The sequence below is a fragment of the Phascolarctos cinereus genome, unplaced genomic scaffold, assembly GCF_003287225.1.
Source record: "Phascolarctos cinereus isolate Bilbo 61053 unplaced genomic scaffold, phaCin_HiC Scaffold_5;HRSCAF=322, whole genome shotgun sequence".
Taxonomy (NCBI): Eukaryota; Metazoa; Chordata; class Mammalia; order Diprotodontia; family Phascolarctidae; genus Phascolarctos; species Phascolarctos cinereus.
Genome location: NW_027555958.1, coordinates 463,074,419 through 463,093,695, shown reverse-complemented (window position 1 = coordinate 463,093,695; position 19,277 = coordinate 463,074,419). Strand labels below are relative to the sequence as shown.

General features: G+C 43.6%; 1 protein-coding gene across 3 annotated transcripts in view; it reads right to left on the bottom strand.

The window, feature by feature from the left end:
• The window catches only part of PATJ (PATJ crumbs cell polarity complex component), a 340,451-nt gene that overhangs the window by 259,656 nt on the left and 61,518 nt on the right, over window positions 1-19,277 (bottom strand). For all 3 annotated transcript variants that reach the window (XM_020993089.2, XM_078156676.1, XM_020993086.2), the window contains exons 15-16: window positions 11,596-11,730; window positions 1,988-2,149 (exon numbers count right to left, since the gene is read on the bottom strand). In XM_020993089.2, the coding sequence (XP_020848748.1) occupies window positions 1,988-2,149; window positions 11,596-11,730 (297 nt within the window). The remainder of the gene's footprint in view (window positions 1-1,987; window positions 2,150-11,595; window positions 11,731-19,277) is intronic.

Genomic DNA, 19,277 nt, shown 5'->3' with positions numbered 1-19,277 from the left:
TATGAAGGATGGTTGGATTTGATAGGGGGTGGAGACCACTGGAAATGACACCTTTCTTTTTTTTAAACATTGTCTTCATTAAAAAAAAACAACTTACAAGATTTAGAGTCTTGGGATGTTGGCTCAAATTCTAGCTGTGCCACTATCTGTGTGACCTTGGAGAATTCACTCTACCCCCATGGGACTTGGTTTTCTCCTCTGTAAAAACATGGTGATTGACTAGGTAAGTTAAAAGTCCCATGGGGCTCTAAATCTATTATCTGATGACTCCTGGTAGGGAGAAAAGTCACAATTCTGTTCATATACTTAATTAATACTTAGTATTTTAACTACTAAAATTATATGAGATCATAGATGGGAGACCTCTCAAACCCCTCATTTTCATAATGGGTGAACTGAGTCCCATTGCTGAAGATCAGGTAACAACTGAATGTTGGAGGCAGAATTTGAACCTAGGTCCACCTGGGTCCATAGCTATTGGGTTTCTCCTTACACCACACTGCCTCCCTTTATATAGTCTGAGTCAGTCAGTCACTAAACATTTATTAAGCACCAACCATGTGCTGGTTACTGTACTAAACACTGGGGATGCTAAAAAACACAAAATCGGTCCCAGCTCTCAGGGATCTTATGATCCAATGGAGGCCAATAGCTAGGGATAAACAAGTTAACTACAGGCTCTACTGGGGATGATGTCAGAGGTCGTGGGCGAAGAGGGAGAACGGAGAAGGCACTACTCCCTCTGACCTTCGGGGTCTGCACAAGATTTTACAGATTCAACTCAGAGGTGGTCTGCAACGGATATACTTTAAAGGCTCCAGGAAAGAAATATCCTTTCCATGTTTAAAACCCAGCAATATCGTCATTTTGGGAGCTGAAATTACTTCCCCAGAAGGAAACAGGGCACTCATGTCCAACTCAGAGTTTTAGAGAATTGTCTGAGGCACAGAAGGTTAAGTGACTTGTCCAGGGTCACACAACCCACTGGTACCAGAGGAGAGTTGAACCCAGATCATCATGACTGAGCCTGGCTCTCCTTCCACAATGTCCTGCTGATTCTTGATAAACATCTTAAACTCGGTCAAAGTGAATTCAGTGGGAAGTAATGGAAGGTCACTGGAAATCCAAGTAATGATGTAAGCATTGTCCCCCAGACTCCATTTAGTCAACTCGGGCAGGAGCCTGCTGCCTCTGGGATCAAACAGAATGTCCTCTGCACTGGCTCCTCTCCTAACTTCCCATTCTTTTAACACTTAACTCACCTCCACGTACCTTACAATGGAGTGATCCTCACCTCTATGCTGATCCTGGCTTAAGACGCTCCATCTCTGGGCATTTTCATTAGCTGCCTCATGCCAGAGTTTTCCTACCTTGTCTACACCTCCTGGCTGCTCTGACTTCCTTCTAGTACATGCTAAAAGCAACCTTCTGCAGGAAATGTCTCCTTATCTCCACTAATGTGAATGCCTTCCCTTTGAAAGAATCTCCAATTTATCCTCTATATAGCACTATTTGAATGTGAGTTCCATGAGAACAGGAAAAAAGGTTTTGCCTTTCTTTGTATCCCAGTGTTTAGAACAATGGCTGACACTAGTAGGTGCTTAATATTTGGTGACTTCTTTGTATTCCTAGTGCTTGGCACCATGCCTGCCACACAGTAGGTGTTTAATAAATTTTTGTTGACTTCTTTGTATCTCTAGCGTTAGTGTCATGCTTGGCACACAGCAAGTGCTTAATAAATGTTTGTTGATTTCTTTATATCTCCAGTGCTTAGCACAATGCCTGGCACATAATAAACACTTTACAAATGCCTGTTGATTTGATTTGTTGCTGAGATAAAAGTGCATAGTTATTACTTTGATGTCAATTTGGAGTTACAGGACAAAGAGTGGACTGTACCAAGATAAGAAGTAGCAATTTTATGAACAAGGTGTTTCAGTGATACTATGGGCCTGGCTACCTTAGCTATGGTCTATTTCATTAATACCTTCGGTTCATTGATGACGACATCGGTGACACTCGCCTCATCCCCAAAGGCCTCATCATCAAAGAGCCGCCGGCAGCAGACCAGAGTGAAGGGGGGTGGCACTTCTTTGAGAAAAGACACTGCCTCTCTGCGGGATTTTCCAGAGAGCTGAACACCATTGACCTATAGAGAAGACATATAAGTTAGACACCAAAAGGGGCAGATGCTGCCATTAAAAAAAAAATTCCTCATTTACACAAAAACACACAAATAAAACAGAAAATCATTTTCTTCCCCCAATAGCAAAAGCTCTAATTTAATCAAATGATTTTTCCTAAAGCTTGACTGCTTCTGTTAACAAGCCCCTAAAGTTAACATAAATCAAGGCTAATCCCCTCATTGAAAGCTATGCACTAGCTGCCCAGAATGTGTGAATGGTGCAATTATCATTAGACAATTGATGGCAGGCTCCCCCACGGCAGGCTCCCCAATTCCACTCAGTTGTTCACATGTCTACGTGCCTGTTGACAATCTCATAGTGAGGAATTCAAGAGATCTCAAAAGTCTAGAACCCAAGGCCAGATCTAATAAGATTAAACCGAATAATGTATTTGTCAGCCAGCAGGGCTCTAAAGTTCCTTCCAAATCTGAGATTTTACAATACTGAAGAAATTCTGCCACATTATCCTTGTATCTATGATTCATTTTACAATTATAAATAGGACACAAAAAATACAGGTGATTTCTAAGTTTGGGAGGGTAGATACCTAGAGCCACAAACCATATAACAGATCACAGCAGGTAACCCCAAGATGAGTCTAACGTTATGCCAGTGATTTTTCCCACAATTTCTTCTCCTGTTTGCAGGCCCAGAATGTATAAAAGGGGTCATCTCTATTGCATCAATGATGACGTATCATCATAGAAACTCACAGGGGCAATCAATGGAGATCCTGATGTAGAGGGGAGATCAAAACCTTGAAGGAATCTCACAGGTGAAGCCACTGAAGGAGAAGTCATGAACCTAGTCATAAAAGTACCAAGTCCCGGAACCAAAATTTGATTCCACCTCTAGTGATGCCAAGTTTGGCACATGCTTCTTTGCCCATCACACAGAAGAAACATCACTAATCATAGGCACCATTGAATCTTCCCCTCCATGTTTTTATTTCATAAGGAATTGAAGTAGTAACATTAGGAGACATTTACAACTAGGTGAGAGAGAGGGAGAGGGAGAGGGAGAGGGAGAAGGAGAGGGAGAGGGAGAGGGAGGGGGGGAGAGAGAGAGAGAGAGAGAGAGAGAGAGAGAGAGAGAGAGAGAGAGAGAGAGAGAGAGAGAGAACGAGAACACAAATATATGAAGAGAAAAAGAGAGAGCAAATGCATTGGACCTGAAGTCAAAGATCTGAGCACCACTAGCTGTACGGCCCTAGGCACATCATTTAACCACTGTCTGCCTCAATTTCCTCACTTCTCAAATGAGGACAACAAGAGTGCCAACTTTCCAGGCTTCTTACAAAGATAAAATGAGACAATGTGTCTAAAGTGCTTTGCAAACCTTAAAGTTACAGATAGATACATAAATAGACATACGGTAGTCAATAAAATTCTAGTTTTTTAAAAGTGCTCACACTTTCAAAGAAGGACACCCAAAGAAGGTTTTCAGAAATTAATAAAGAATACAAGTAACATCTTACTTCCAAGTCTGCCATGCCTTTAAAAATACCCAGGAGGATTGTTTTCTGGACAAGTGCTTTGGGGTTGCAGAAGTGGGGAATATAACATGTGGTCTTCAATTCTTTTCTGTTTCTGCCTTTTCTGCTTCAACAGCTGTCAAAAGCTGGCACTTAGATCCATTGGGAATGAAGTTCAAAGTTTATCAAGAACAGAGAGGTGGAGCTACACCAGGGCAGAATGTTGCATACATTGTCAGATGCAGATGCTTTTATTTAATTATTTTTCTGTGCCAAAAGGAGGGTTATAACTAGAAATGAGGAGATATCTCCCCTCACTCAGAGAAATGACCATCATACAAACCAAAAGGCTTATTTTTAAAATCTAAGTCAAAATAGAATGGACCAAGGTTAAAAAAAACAAACGCTTCTGGATTTGTCATAACAGAAAGAAGCCAGAAATAAGCATTCCAGTCCATTAAAGAGTTTGGGATACATTGTATTGAAAGTTTAAGAGACATGAGAAATGTGCATTGGGAAGAATTCTAAAATTCATTTATATAAAAGAGACGTACAAGAGTACAATTAGCAATTCAGAGGGGAAAAGTCCTGCTAAGCAAAATCTTTTTATCCATTAAGTTTTAGCTATTGAATGATAAGGCAAGACCCCAAGGCATCCACTAATGCATTCAATAGCCCCAGATGGTCTTCCTGTTCTAGCAGCCTCTTCAAATGGATTTACAGCAACTCTTATTCCTTAAAAAAAAAAACAAAAAAGGCCATCTTTTCTTAATTTTTCAGTCTGTAATTTGATCACAGGAGAAAGACATAAGGTTTATGGAAGTTTATAAAAGGCTGCTTTTCAAAGGAATAGTTTCTGAGAGCATTGAGATTTTAGGAAGAAAACAAGGTGCTCCTGATATAGCTTCTAATTTATCTTTAGATCTGAGGGTAATGATTTTATTTGTACCATTCTGGAATAATGCTCCACATGCATATAGGGTATCGCAAAACGCTTACAGTGGCTCAAAGCTGCAAAAGTTTTTGTACATTTAAACTGACCTACAGCTTTTAGGACACCTCATAACAGAGAAAGGCACTTTCTAAACACCTGTGAGTTTCAAAAGACATAACTGGAGGAACAAAAAAACCCCACAAAACAAAAGCATACCCATCAATTGGGGAATGCATGCCTGAAAAATCTATGTGGCACGAATGCAATGGAATATTATTATACAGTAAGATATGATGTGTATGATAGGTTCAGAGAAAATATGGAAAGATTCATATCAACTGATGAAGAGTGAAAAAAAGCAAATTGTAGGCAATAATTACAACAAAGTAATGAGTTATTGTTGGTTTTTTTGTTGTCTTGTCCTTTGTCATCAGAGTATCAGTAGCATGACAGGGTGACATCTTGACTCCTGCATGAACCAGATTTAAGTAGGGCAGAGCTGCAACAAAGTCATCAGCCTCATTCTGACTTCCTGAGTCATCAAAGTCCAATGGCAGGACAAAAATCAAGATGACTGGTGATGGCCTGGGATGCAGTGATGACCTTGGCATCCCCGACCTCTGACCAAGCTCAAAGCACTCCACAGCACCTGCTTTCAGTTGCCTTCATGGCCACTGGAACAAATGGTTTTCATCCACCCATTCCCCTAGGGAAAGTCTTCACATGCTTAGGGGAGATAGCCCTAATTCACTGTCAGGTTTGTAGCCCATCAGTTATTCTCAACGTGGTTTAGCCCATCTGCCAATTTAATCAGCAATATTATTAGATAATAATGGCTAATATTTAAATAGAGCTCTAAGATTTACAAAGCACTTTATACTCATGACTCCCCTAGGAGGTAGGTGCTATCATTATCTTCATTTTACAAATGAAGAAACTGAGGAAAAGAAGGTTAAGTGACTTGCCCAGGGACACATAGCTAGTATCTGAGTAAGGATTTGAACTCAGGTCTTCCTGATTTGAAAGCCAGGAATCTATTCACCACACCAAGAAGCCTCTCGGTATTCAATAGTCCAATTCATTGAAAAGCAAGTTAAAAGTTAAATAGAAGAGAAATCAGTGGAGGTCCAAGAGAATCGAGAGGCAGGACAACATGGAATGAAGAAGGTGTTAGAAAACCGAGGGGGAAGGGACAAGGACCAAGTGTCACACACCTTGTTAACCAAAGCTTCTGAAACAAGAGTAGACTAAGCCCCAAATCTTAGAGCTGGAAGAGGCCACAGGAACCTCCAGAACCCTCTAGAACCAGGGAGCTCAAGCTTCTTTGCATTATGGATCCCTTGAGCAGCTGGTTGAAACCTGTGAGTCCCTTCTTAGAATCACGTGTTTAAATCCACCAAATAAGTACACAGGATTGCAAAGATATAAATTACATCAAAATAGAGCTATTAAAATGTCTGTTTTTTAAAGGTCACAGATTAAGAGCCTGAGGCTGGTGGTGGCATGGGGCAAAGAGTACTTGGCCTGGAGTCAGGAAGTCCTGAGTTCAAATCCCACCTCAGACACTTATCAGCTGTGTAAACCCAGGGTAATTCACTTCACATCTTCCCTGTGTTTCCTCAGCTGTTAAATGGGGGTTAACAACAGCACCTCCCTTACTGGTTTTGGTGGGAATCAGATAAGATAATGTAATCTCCTCATTCAGTGCCTGGCACATAGGAGGCACTACATAAATGCTTGCACTGTCCCCAAAACCCCTGATCTAGGATTACAGGTGGGGGTGCTGCAGGAGCCCACAGATAAGGGAACAGGTCTGCTGGAGATGACCCCAATAAAGAACATCCAAGTCAGTCTTGGAACCCAAGGCCATTCCAATGACCCCAGACTGTTCAGGAGATAGCCTAGGCAAAGGAAAATATTATTGGGCCTTGAATGCCAAAATAAACCCCAGATCACAATGAGAATATTTGCCATCTTCCACCTCCTCTCCATTCAAAAGCCCCTGCTGATGGTCAGGGAAGTTTTCTTCTGAGGGGTTGCATAATTTCATTGCCATGCTAATGTCTACAACTGCCCGTGTTTATGGTTAAGTGCCTTTCCTAGGAGACCAAGGATTTATGTAGCAAACAGGAGATCAGCTCTAATGCCTGCAGCAGGCCTGGGGATGGATCAATAGTCTCTAGAAGGCTCTCTCAAGGGCCTATCATTGCTCGGGAACTTAGCCCCTGAGCCAGACGCACTTCCCCCAGCCCTTAATTATTTACAAAGGTATCATCGTCTACTACACACTCACACACTCACTGGCACACTTGAGAAATCTAACCGTGGCAGGAGAACCAGACCATGTCCCGAGGCTCCTGACAAACACAACGAGGAGGCGAAGTAGAGATTGGGGAGCTCACGGAAAGCTTTTGATGCCTAAAAAGCCGGGATCTGGCCCAGAGGACACAGCACTGGACCTGGAGTCAGCAAGACCCGAGTTTAAGTCCTCCCTCAGACACTGTGTGACCCCTGATGGAGCACAGCTTCTCCCAGACTCGGTGTCCTCATCAATAAAGCAAGGATCATCACAGCACCTACCTCATAGGGCTGTTGTGAGAACTAAATGAGAGACAGCATATATACAGCACCTTACAAACCTGACAGCACCAGATAAATGGTACCTGGTATTACCATTATTAGTCCAACTGCTCCCCAAACAGAAATCCTCACAGTAAGATCCCCGGCAAGTGAACACTCAGATTCTTCTGCAGACCTGCCCAGAGAGTGAGCTGCCACTTGGGGCGGCCCCATCCACTCGCGGGAAGTTCCTGGTAGGAATGAGGAGAGGGGCTTTACCTAGGATTTCAGAGACAAAGGGACCTCCCCAGAATGGTAGCCCCTTCCCTCTGTGGATTTTCTCCACTTTTTCCTGTATTGATCTTGTTTCTACATATTTGCAGGTTTTCTCCCCAGTTAGAAGGTGAATCCCTTGGGGCAGGGGAGGTGGGCTTTTTTAAACCTTTCTTTGCATCTATAGGGCTCAGCAAAGTGCCAGGCACAGAGCAGACAGCTGACACATGTTTATTCACTGACTGCGAGGCTCTCGCATTTTCTCTGCTCTCTTCCATGCCTGGAATGGCCCCCTTCCTCATCTCAGCCTCCTGGCTTCCCAGCTGCAATCCCTCCTTCTAAAGAAGGCCTTTTCCTTAAGGCCAGGGCTTTCCCTCTGTTAATTACTGCTTATTTATCCTGGATATATCTGGACCATACTTTTCTGTGTGCTTATCGTCTCCCCCGTTAGACTGAGCTTTCAAGAGCAGGCACTCTTTCTTGCCTTTCTTTGTATCCCCAGGATTTAGCTTAGAGCCTGGAAGTGAAATGCTAATTGGCTAATTCCTGGATAAAGAAACTCACTCTCCCAATGCTGGTCAGCAGCATTTGTTCAGCAATTTACAGTCTAAGAGACTCGTTTGGGAGCACTGAGGATTTAAGTGACTTGCCCAAGGTCACACAGCCAGGATGTGCCAAAAGCAGAGTCGAACCCAGGTCCTGAGTCTGCTCTGCCACTCCTCCTCGCTAGCTCCTGTTCAGGAGGGTTTTCCTGACATCAAGCCTCTTTGCTTCTCCACACCCGTGCAACAATGCCTCCCCATTCTCTGGGGCCAAAGAAAACCAAGCTGACACCTCTTCCTCGTAACCGTCCATCAAAGGTGCAAAAGAAAGCTGTTTCGTTCCCATCCAGAGCCTTCCCTTCTCCAGCCTCAAAATCCTCAGATAATCCTCAGTGAACACAGACCCAACACAAGCCTCATGGTAGCCCCCCTCCTCTACACGCTCTCCAGCTAACTGTCATCCTTCCTAAGGAATACAATCCCCGAGAAATGGTCTTACACGGGCAGAGTATTATGCCTGCTATTTCTCCCTGAATTCAATTATAAGCCCTTTGCAGTCAGGTTCTGGGTCATTGTTCACCAAAGTATATCCCCATGCTGAGCACCCAGGAGTAACTATTTGCTGAGCTGCAGTATTTCACGGGCAGTATTTTGCTGTAACAAATTATACCATCACGTTTTAGATTTTTATCTTAGTGTACATTTAAATATTTATTTATCTCATTACTTATTCATTTAACTTGTCTCCAATTATTACGGCATTGCCTGGGAGTCTTCCTTACTTGGTGGAGTTAAGGGGGCAGTCATAATCCTAACTAGAAATTTCCTTCCTGGGGGATTTATATAACTGCTGTAAATAGCTTCCTGGGTCTGCAGCTTGGCCCAGTGTTTGAAACTCAAAGCATACGCCTGCTTCACATTCTGGGCTCTAAGAAGCAAATAAAAAAATTTTTTTTTCAGTTCAGCAATTTTTGGGCACACTTTTGGTCCTAAATAAAAGGGTTAAAAGACTGACAATATATATATATATAATTACATTCGTCTAACATGAGCTGCTTATTAAGTTGTTCTCAAGCAGCCAATTTTTATTGTAAAATGTTTAATATTCCACAAAGGCTTCCCTTTGAGATTATAATGTTGTCCCAAGCCCTGTCAAACCTCAGTTATCCAGGGACTGATTATCTGGGAGGTCTTGGCTTATGAGTCCCTCCAGGGCCGAGGCCACCATCAGGGCAGCTCACTGCTTCCAACGTCTAGCCCTGGGCTACCAGCCTGGGTCTCTCCATAAGCTGCTTTGGAGACGGAATAACAAAGGAAGTGGGGCACTGGCCAACCCTGCCTGCCCTCTACTTTGGAGGCTCATGCTGCAAGAACACTGGCACCTCTGGAAGATGGCATCAGGGCAGTGTACCATAGAATCACTTCCTACTTGTTACCATCTTCAGGAGAATATGGAGCAAGAGCGCTTAGGAAACCAGAAACCATCCGGGAGCTCCAACTGTCCTTGTCCCCCAAGCATAAGAAGAATCAAAAGCAGAAGGAAGGAAGAAGGGAGGCTGCCACTCAACTTGGGTCTCCCATGGGCAAAGAACAATCAACGGGTGTAGAGCAGAAAAAACAGTAGAGCCAGAGGCCCTGGCTTCAAATCCTCCCTCTGATGACCAGGGGCAAGCCAATGAACCTCCTGCACTTCATCTGTAAAATGAGAGGGATCGGACTAGATATTCACTGAGGTTCTTCCAGCTCCAGATCAAGGGGCCGGTGATCCCACCAACTCCTTAACAAAATGGCGACCAGAGTGGGGGATTTCCAAACGGCCCCATCGGTGGTTCTCTGGAGGTGAATTTGTGGTTAGGGAGTTCAAGAACAATTATGGAGAGAGAATATGGAAGAAAAAGCAACAAAAGGGCAAACTGAGGCAGAAGGCAAGGAAAGACTAGCAAAGGGAGAAAAAATGCCAAGAACAATGGCTCTGGAGGCAGAGGAGCTGGTGACGCTTACTCTCTGTGTGCCACTGGATAAGTCACTGAACGCCCCTGGACCTCAGCGGTACAATGAGGAATTCTCCAGAGGAGAGAATATCCAGAAGAGGAAGGTGACCAACGTTATCTAAGGCAGCAGAGCAGTTAAGGAGGATGAGGACTGAGAAAAGGCCACGGGGTTGGGCAATTAGCAAACCACTGGCAACTTTGGAGAGAGAAGTTTCAGTTCATTGATGAGGGTGAAAGCCAGACTATAAAGGGTTTAGGAAGAGAGTGGTCCAACCATCCTGGAAAGCAACTTGCAATTATGCCAAGACATTGACTAAACTATCACTGTCAACTGAACCCTCTGACCAGAGATACCACTTCTGGGCATATGCACCAAAGAGGTCAAAGACACAATGGTGCCATTTCTTTTCCAATGTGGGGAAGGGGAGCAGAGTGGGAAATAAAAGAGAGAGTAGCAAAAGAAAGAAAAAGAAAAGAAAGGAGAGTCATTGAGCAATCATTTTGAAAAATGATTAGAAAGGAACGGAAGGGAGGCCAGACAAGTGGGACAGCCTTGAAAGCTCCAGGATGAGCACGGAGAGTCCGGATGTTTCATGAAAAATCTGGCTTTTCTGGGGCAGCTACATGATGCAGTGGATAGAGCACCAGTCCTGGATTCAGGAGGACCTGAGTTCAAATCCAGCCTCAGACACATAACACTTGCTATGTGACCCTGGGCAAGTCACTTAACCCCATTGCCTAGACCAAAAAAAAAAAAATCTGGCTTTTCTGTTCTGCTGAGTAGATGCAAATTTCCCTTCTATCTGGCTCTTAAATTCATAACGAAAACTACAATTAATTTAAGTAGTAGGCCATTAAAAGACCTACAACTATTACATCAGTCTCAATTGATGTCCTGGACAGCTTTCATTAACTATATTTAACTACATGTTTACGATTAACTCTATCCGTAGCTAAAGCTATCCTTTAAATATGGAAGGATACCAAGACAGTTGCAACTCTCACGGAGTTCACATTCTAAGTAAAGGGAGATAACAGACATCGGAGGATTTGGCTGCAAGTCATATGGGAAGACCAAGTGGTCTCTATTTGTATCTATTTCATCCATGTGTATATGCGGGGAGGGAAGATGGAGAAGGGGAGTGACACAGAAGGTGTAGGGGTGGGAAGGAAAGAGGGCGAGACAGAGAAAGGAAAATGGAAAAGGGGAGAGAGAGAAGAGAGAGGAAGGGAGAAGAGAGAAAGGGAGATGAAGAGACACAGAGATAAAGAGAGATGGAAAGGGGAAAGACAGAGAGAAAAGGGACAGGAAGATAGAGATAGGCCTCTAGAATGCTGGGTAGAGTCTCCAGAAAGGATTTGTTTGAGAATGTGGACAAGACCCTTGTACCAGACAAGATGGGCTGCACCCACATCACCAAGATGGCAGCTCCTTTGACTGGCTCAATAAATGGGTCACATTTCACTTGCAACGGTTCATACTAAATTCCAAGAAAAAACAATCTCCAGGTGCAGGGGAGACAGGGCTGATGTGCAACGTGAAGAGCTCAGTTACAGAATCAGAGAACTGTGGGACCTCAGCGGCTGTCCAGTCTAAGCCATGTCTTTGGGTTGCTTTTTCTCCTCCTGAGCTCACCTCCAGCAGCTCATCCTCCAGCTTCAGCAGGTTGAGTGGGGCCACTGGCCCATCAGGCATGATGGAAGAAATGTAGTGGTGCCCATTAAAGGAGTCCAGCTCCACTCCCAGCCTCAGAGTGTGGATCGGCAGCAGCTGTGGGAAACCAATCATAAAAACACTTAGGGCTCACCCCATGAAACATCTATAAATACACATGCCCAAATATAAAAGGTTGCAGCCCAATGCCCAAAGATGAAAGGACTAATTAGAAAAAATAATCTGTTCATCAAAATGTACACTACCCTCAGACCCTTACACCCATTCTTCAAGAGCATCAGACATGGGGGACTTTGGGGAGCTTGAGGATCAATCTGAAAATTCTGCTGGGTGTGAATGTCGCAGGTTCTACCAGACAAAACTCTGCTTGTCCTATCTAGTCTCAAAAGACAAGCTTTTTACATCACTGTGAATTCAAATGCAGCAATGTTTTTTTTTTTAGGACAGGCAGTGTCACCCAGTGGTTGGCGAGCCAGCTTTGGATTCAAGTCCCTCTTCTGACACACACTGGTTGTCATCCTGGGCACTTTCCAGCAACCCACTAAGACAGTAAGCTCCCAATGGAGCAGATGCTGATCTGCACTGATTGAGTGAATTTCCCCATGGGAAGTTCCCAATGATGAAATTGCAGCACCAGAATTAAAGATAAACAATATTTGTCATATTTCATGATCTTACAGAAGAACCAACATATTTGAAACAGTGTGGAGTCCAGCAAACTGGCCGCCTCAAGCCAGAAGAAGTCTCTCTGATAACTTGCAGCCCTTCCACCAGAAAGTACCAGTCCTACCATGATGTAGATGTTTGAAGGATAAACTTCAGCTACTTTAATCATATAACCGCTGCCATTCTCTTCAGGACACAAAATTTCACTCATTATTTGGCTCTTTTCCTTATCTGTCTCCACCTCCCTCCCTCTTCATTTGTTCTATGTCCCAAGTTGTCCCCAAGCCCTGTCATCTACGCAGCCATTGGGAGTCTGCAGAGGTTAATGCCCAGACCATGTAGGGCCCACTCACATCCCACTACACTTGTGCTCAAACAATCCAAACAGAAACTGGACGTCCCATTTAGTCAGCACCAGCTGCTTCTCCGAAAATCTTCCCTTTCTCTGTGACACAATCACATGCCAAGAAGGATTGCCTCTATTCCCCCCATCTCTTGCTACTGTCCTGACAACCAGCCAGACCTGACCTTTGCCACTTGTCATGACCTAGACTCTCTGCCTTTAGAGCTGGAAGGAACCTTAGAGACCATAAGCCCAAATCTCTCATTTTATAGATGGGGACGCTGAAACACAAAGAATGACTTTCCTGGAATTGTATCTGACTCAGAGTCTGAGCCCAGATCTTCCAGACTCTAAGTCCAGGGCTCTATGCTCTACTCTTGCCTCTCCAAAAGTGGCCAGATAATCTGTCTCAGGATCACATCTACTAGCATCACTATTCTTCTCAAAAAAGTCAGTGGCTCATGAATTCTGGGAGCACAGTGGATAGAACACTAGCAAATCTGAGTTCAAATTCAGCCTCAGACACTTACTAGCTGGTGACGGTAGACAAAGCACTTACCTTCTATCTGCCTCAATTTCCTCAACTGTAAAATGGGGATAATAATAGCACCTACCTCCCAGGGTTGGGAGACCAAATGAGACAGCACATGTAAAACAATCTGCACATCTTAAGGACAAGAAGCCTTGATGAATCCCCTTGAATGCGAATGCCTTCCCTCCAAGATCTCCCCCAATTCATCCTGTCTGTCTTTTGTGCGTACATAGTTGTTTGCGTGGTACCTCCCCCCTTGAGGGCAGGGACTGGATTTCTGCCTTTCTTTGTATCCTTAGCACTGAGCACAGAGCCTGGCACACAGCAAGTGCTTAATAAATGCTTGTTGACTTGGTTTTTGCCACCACCACTCCCCTAGGGGTCCCAAATTTCATCCCTTTTCTGGTCTTCCACTTTTCTTATATATATATTTTGGCCTTCGTTCCTCCCTGCCCAGTCCAGAGAAATCCAACCTCCAGCTACTCCATAAATATTGAGGATGTCAACTGGCCTAAGGGCCCTCTAATACCACAGTCCATCAAAACGAAAGAGGCTAGAACACTCAGAGAAATGCATCAGGAACGGTAGTTCACCCGCTAATGCCTGCCAGCCAGCTCACTTTGTTCACTGATGGACCACAAGACATGGGGGAGATGGTATCAGAGTAGCACAGGCCAATCCATCACCTGGACACACAGGCTGGAGGGAAATCTTGCTGACGGCAGGGGGTCCAGCAGAAGAAATAACACTAGCCTAGCATAGTCCATCTTTCTACGAGACAGACATTGTGGCGCAAAGAGAAAGAACTCTGCTACTCTAGGCAATTTCTGTGTCAGTACCCCAGTGCCAAAGCAAGGCCAAACACTGCACCCAGTCTCTCGCCTGACCTGAATCTCCCTTCTGTGCTCCCACCACCAGCTCCTCCAATATGGACACTGCTCAATGATTCCACCTTTCTTAATGTATTTCTCCGGGGGGGGGGGGAAGTGACAGCATCACAGAAGAGACCAGAGCATCAAATTCCCTAAGCAGTGCTCCCCTCTGCTGGCGGCTGAATGATATGGGGTCAGATCATCCATCATTCAACTATAATGATCTGTGTGACCTTGAGAAAGTCAAGTCAACAAGCATTTATTAAGCACCTACTGTATGCCAGGCACTGTGCTAATTTCTGGGGATACAAAGAAAGCCAAAAGGTAGTCTCTCTCATTGGCAAGTCACTTCACTTCCCCTGTGGAGGTCTCATTTTCCCAATCTGTTCACTGAAGAGCCCATATCTCTAAAGTCGCCTCTTGCTGTATATCCTATGACTCTGAATTGGGCCAGGCACTCTTCTTTCTTTTCTTTCTTCTGTTCTTACCATCTATCCCACCAAACTGCATACTGTTCCCAAGCTCAGAGGATTAGCTGGAAAGCCAAAGAGGCTAGGTACAAATCCTCCCCACATTACTGGCTCCCTATTTGATGTTGGGCAAATCATCAAAAGTCTACAGGCTTTGGTTTCCCCATCTTCTTTTAATGTTTTTTCAATTTCATTTTTCCCTCCTTCTCATCTTCCAACAACTGGAAGGGGAAAAAGGAAAAGAAAAATACCTTCCTTCTAACAAACACACATAGTTGACCAAAACGAATTCCTGGAGTATTGGCCACATCCAAAAATATACATGTCTCAATCTACATCCTGAATCCATCACCTCTCCATCAGGAGAAGAGTGGCAAGTTTCATCGATCGATCAATCAATAAACATTTATTAAGCATTGAGTATTACCAGGCACTCATCACCAGTCTGGAACTAGAGTTGGCCATTGCATCGATCAGACTGCTTACCGCTTTCAACATTGTTCCTTTCATGTATTTTTGTTATTGTAAGAAAAGTTCTGGTTCTGCTCACTTCCCTCCATATCAAGTCATATAAGTTTTCCTGTTTCTCTGAAATCATCCCATTCATCATTTCTCCTATCACCACAGTATTCCAGTTCTAAATCTGTGATCAATTGTGTGGCCTCTCCAAGGAAAACATAGAAGCAGGGAGTCTTTTCTAGACAATTCCATAGGTAGTTGGAAACACTACCCTCCCCCTTTGAATTGGATTCATGCAAAACCACAGGGCTTCGTGTCCAGTGATACTGGGCATGGAGGCAGTATATGATATTGCTGAAAAGTATTCATTATCAACAGAACTAGCTAATCTAAGTTTCCAAAGGGAATGTAAGTACATCTATCTTTCTGGGGCTTCACGGGATATAGCTTCAGACCACCTAATAAGCATATTCATTCGCCTTCATATTCTTTTAGCATTTCAACACATCAACCACTTCATAAGTCTCTTTCTATTATCGATAATAATAATTCATATTTAAGCAACTTAATAAGTATTTACTAAATACCTACTCTGTATCCAGACCCTATGTTAGGTACTGATGAAACAAATACAAAAGTAAGACAGTGTCTGCCCTCCAGATGCTTGTAATTTCCTGTATTTTAAGGTTTACAAAGTAATATGTATTTACACACATACATACACACGATATACAATGCTATATATTATATGTTCATTATATTATTTATAAAATTATGTGTACATATGTATGTGTGTGTGTGTGTGTGTGTATACACATACATATATATATATATATATATATTTGTTATGGTATGTGTATGTATGTGTGTATCTCACCCCTACTTCATTTAAGACTCCTCCTGCATATGAAGAGGTAACAATGCTAACTTGTAAGGATTGGATGCATTGAATAAATGAAATGCATGAGTCCTTCCAAAGAGGGCATTCTCCATTTGTGAAGGCTTAAACAACCCTGGCAGCAAAGGACATCCACAAATTTTGCTTTCTGTGGATGACCTGGATAAAGGAAGAGATGGGACGTGTTTATCCAATGTGCACATGGTACCCTGTTGGGAAGGAGAGCTAAGGCTGGCTAACACAGCCAGGATCCCAAAACTCACTGACAGAGGAAAGTAGAGAATGGAATCAAAGATGAAATTCACTAGGGATAAATGGAAAGTCTTACATATGGGATTAAAAATATCCAAGTAACACAGGTGAGACGAGCAAAGGCACTCACGGTGAGACAAAAGTTTCTCTGAAAAAATCTGGGGCTTTAGTAAATCAGGAGACTGAGTCAGAAGCATGATGAGATAGCCACATAAAGCCAATGCAACCTGGCTCCCAGGAACAAGAAAGAAGCAATGTTACTGTATCCAGCGTGACTGGAGCACCGGGTTCAGCTCTGGGCACCCCACTTTAAGCAGGATGCCGATAAGCAGGATAGCAACCAACACAGTGAAAGGCCTATATCACAGGAGGATAACATAAAAGAAACTGGGTATTAGAAAAGGGGAAGGAGGAGAATAGAAGGGAATAATCATTAATGTAACACCTACTATGTGCCAGGTATTGTGCTAAATACCTTTTATAAATATGATCTCATTTGATCTTCACAAGAATCTGGGGAGCGGGGCACTATTATTGTCCCCACTTTGCAGATGAGGAAACTGAGGCAGGCAGTGAACAAAACTAGTATGTGATCTGAGCTGGATTTAAGTCAGATCTGAACTCGGGTCTCCCAGACTCTAGACCCAGCTGTCTTCAAGCATTTGATGGGCATTCTAAAGAGTGGGACTCTATTGGCTCTGCCTAGCACCAGGGGGCAGGCCAAGAGCAAGGGGCAGAAGCTGACAAGGGGCAAATGTGTCTTGATGCCAGGAAAACCTTCTAAAGAGTGGGGGCTATCAGAGATGCCCCAGGAGGCAGCGGGTTCCACCTCACACTACAGATCTTCAAGCAGAGCAGCATGGCTGAGTGGTGAGTGCTTAAGTCCTGAAGTCAGGAAGACCCAAATTCAAATCCTGACTCAGATGATGCACTCCTGTGTGACCCTGGGCAAGTCACTTAACCTCTGTCTTCCTCAGTTTCCTCATCTTTAAAATGGGGATAATAATAGCATCTACTTCCCAGAGTTGTTGTGAGGATCAAATGAGATACTATTTGTAATAATGATGATGATAACAATAATAACTAACATTTAGATCATGGTTACTATGTGGCAGGCCTGGCGCTAAGTGCTTTAGAAATATCTCCTCGGGGCAGCTAGGTGGCGCGGTGGATACAGCACCGGCCTTGAAGTCAGGAGGACCTGAGTTCAAATCTGGCCTCAGACCAAACACTTGACACTTACTAGCTGTGTGACCTTGGGCAAGTCACTTAACCCCAATTGCCTAAAAAAAAATCTCCTTGAGAGCATTTTGTAAACTGACAAAGCCCTATAGAAATGCTCGCTCTTACTGCTGCTGCTGCTGTCAGAGCCTGGCATGTTATACTGGGTCACTGAACGATAATTCCAGCAACCCTGCAACTGCATCATAGGGTCTCATGTCCCCGGATGCCATCATGGGGTCTTAGGCAAGAGCTTGGCCGGGAGAGATTTGGAGCTGCCAGAGGACGAGAAGCAATTTGGGCAGATTATTGGATGAGAGGGAAGGATGGCAAAGCATGTGATCGAATTGTCACTGCAGAATGGAGGTCAGGAGGAGGAATGCTGGCCACTCCCTCTCCTCGTTTGCTTCCTTATCCTTGAACCAGGATGTTTCTCTCCCTCACCTTCTCCTGCCCCTGAACGTTTCTCAGTCCCTTAATTGGTCATAATATGAAACTTATACTTTTTAGCATTAATGAATTGTTTGAATGTTTCACGCTCCTTACTTGTAATTTGAAAGGTGGAGGGAAAATTTAATGTACAGAATCTGGATCCTTCCTATTTCTCCCTAAACAGAAACTGCTATTTTATGTGGCCCTCACTGGCCATTATTTTCCCCCATCTTGGTCAGTGATGCTTAATAGGAAAAAAATGTTCTTGCCAAATGCTTTACAATATGCTATATCCAAGTCAGTTTTATGTGTAAGAAACAGCAAGAAAGCCAATGTGGCTGGATCTCCGAGAGTGTGGAGAGGAATAAATATAAGGAAATGGGGAAAAAAGGAAGGGGCCAAGACATGATGGGTTTAAAAGCCAAGCAAAATATTCTCCATTTGATTCTGGAGGAGATAGGGAGCCATTAGAGCTTGCTAAGTAGGGGGTGATACAGTCAGACTTGGGCTTGGCAGCAAAGTAGAGGCCAGACTGGATTGGGGGGAGACTTGAGGCATGTAGACTAAACAGAAGGTTATTATTACAATAGTCCAGGTGTGAGATGATGAGGGCCTGCACTAGGGCCAGCAGGGAATGCATATGAGAGAGGTCATGAAGGTAGGAGCAAGACATGGTTACAGAACACTACATGGAGTTGCGTGCAAGAGACAAGCCAAGGGTGCCCTGGGGTTTATGACGTAGAACCCTGGTGGTTTACAGCTTTGATCAAACACCACACGCTCCTTCCTTCACACGCACATTTTACAAAGACCCAAGTGAGTTTGACCCAGATGAGATTTCACTTAACTCAACCTGAATCATTCAGTCCTGGTGAAACCACCACTAACCAGTCACTATTAACCTCCAGGGAAAAGGGCTGCACGGGTACCAGATGTACCCTAAGGATCACTGACACCCCAACATAGATGCTTTTCCCCCCCATGGAATTGAAGACCAGAGTCCCCTAAACTAGGTACTCTCCTAGGTTAATCAATAGCTATTCTTACAGTTGCTACTCTTCATTCACATAAATTTCCCCATGTTCTTCCTTTCCAAATCGCCTTTGTCTTCTCTCTTTTCCTACTTCAGAGGCATCTATCCATATAAGCTCCAAGTTCCCCATCCCACCATTTCTCTATCCCTTGCTAACAAATATCTGAGTCATCATAACAAAATTCTCAAAAGCCACATTTTCATTTCTTATCTCATATGATATCTATCTAGAGTTAAAAGGGATTGTGGGGAGGAAGGGAGGGAGTCAGTTCAGAACTTAAAATATAACAAAAAAGGGTTTTTTTAATTTTTAAAGAGCTTTAACCACAATTAACAGAGGAAACCACTATTTCTTGAGGGTGCTACTTAAATGTGTGTGTGTGTGTGTGTGTGTGTTTGTATGCATGTACATGTGTGATACTAATGCCCCTAACTCCTTTACTTCATTAAGAGGTCAGGTTCTGA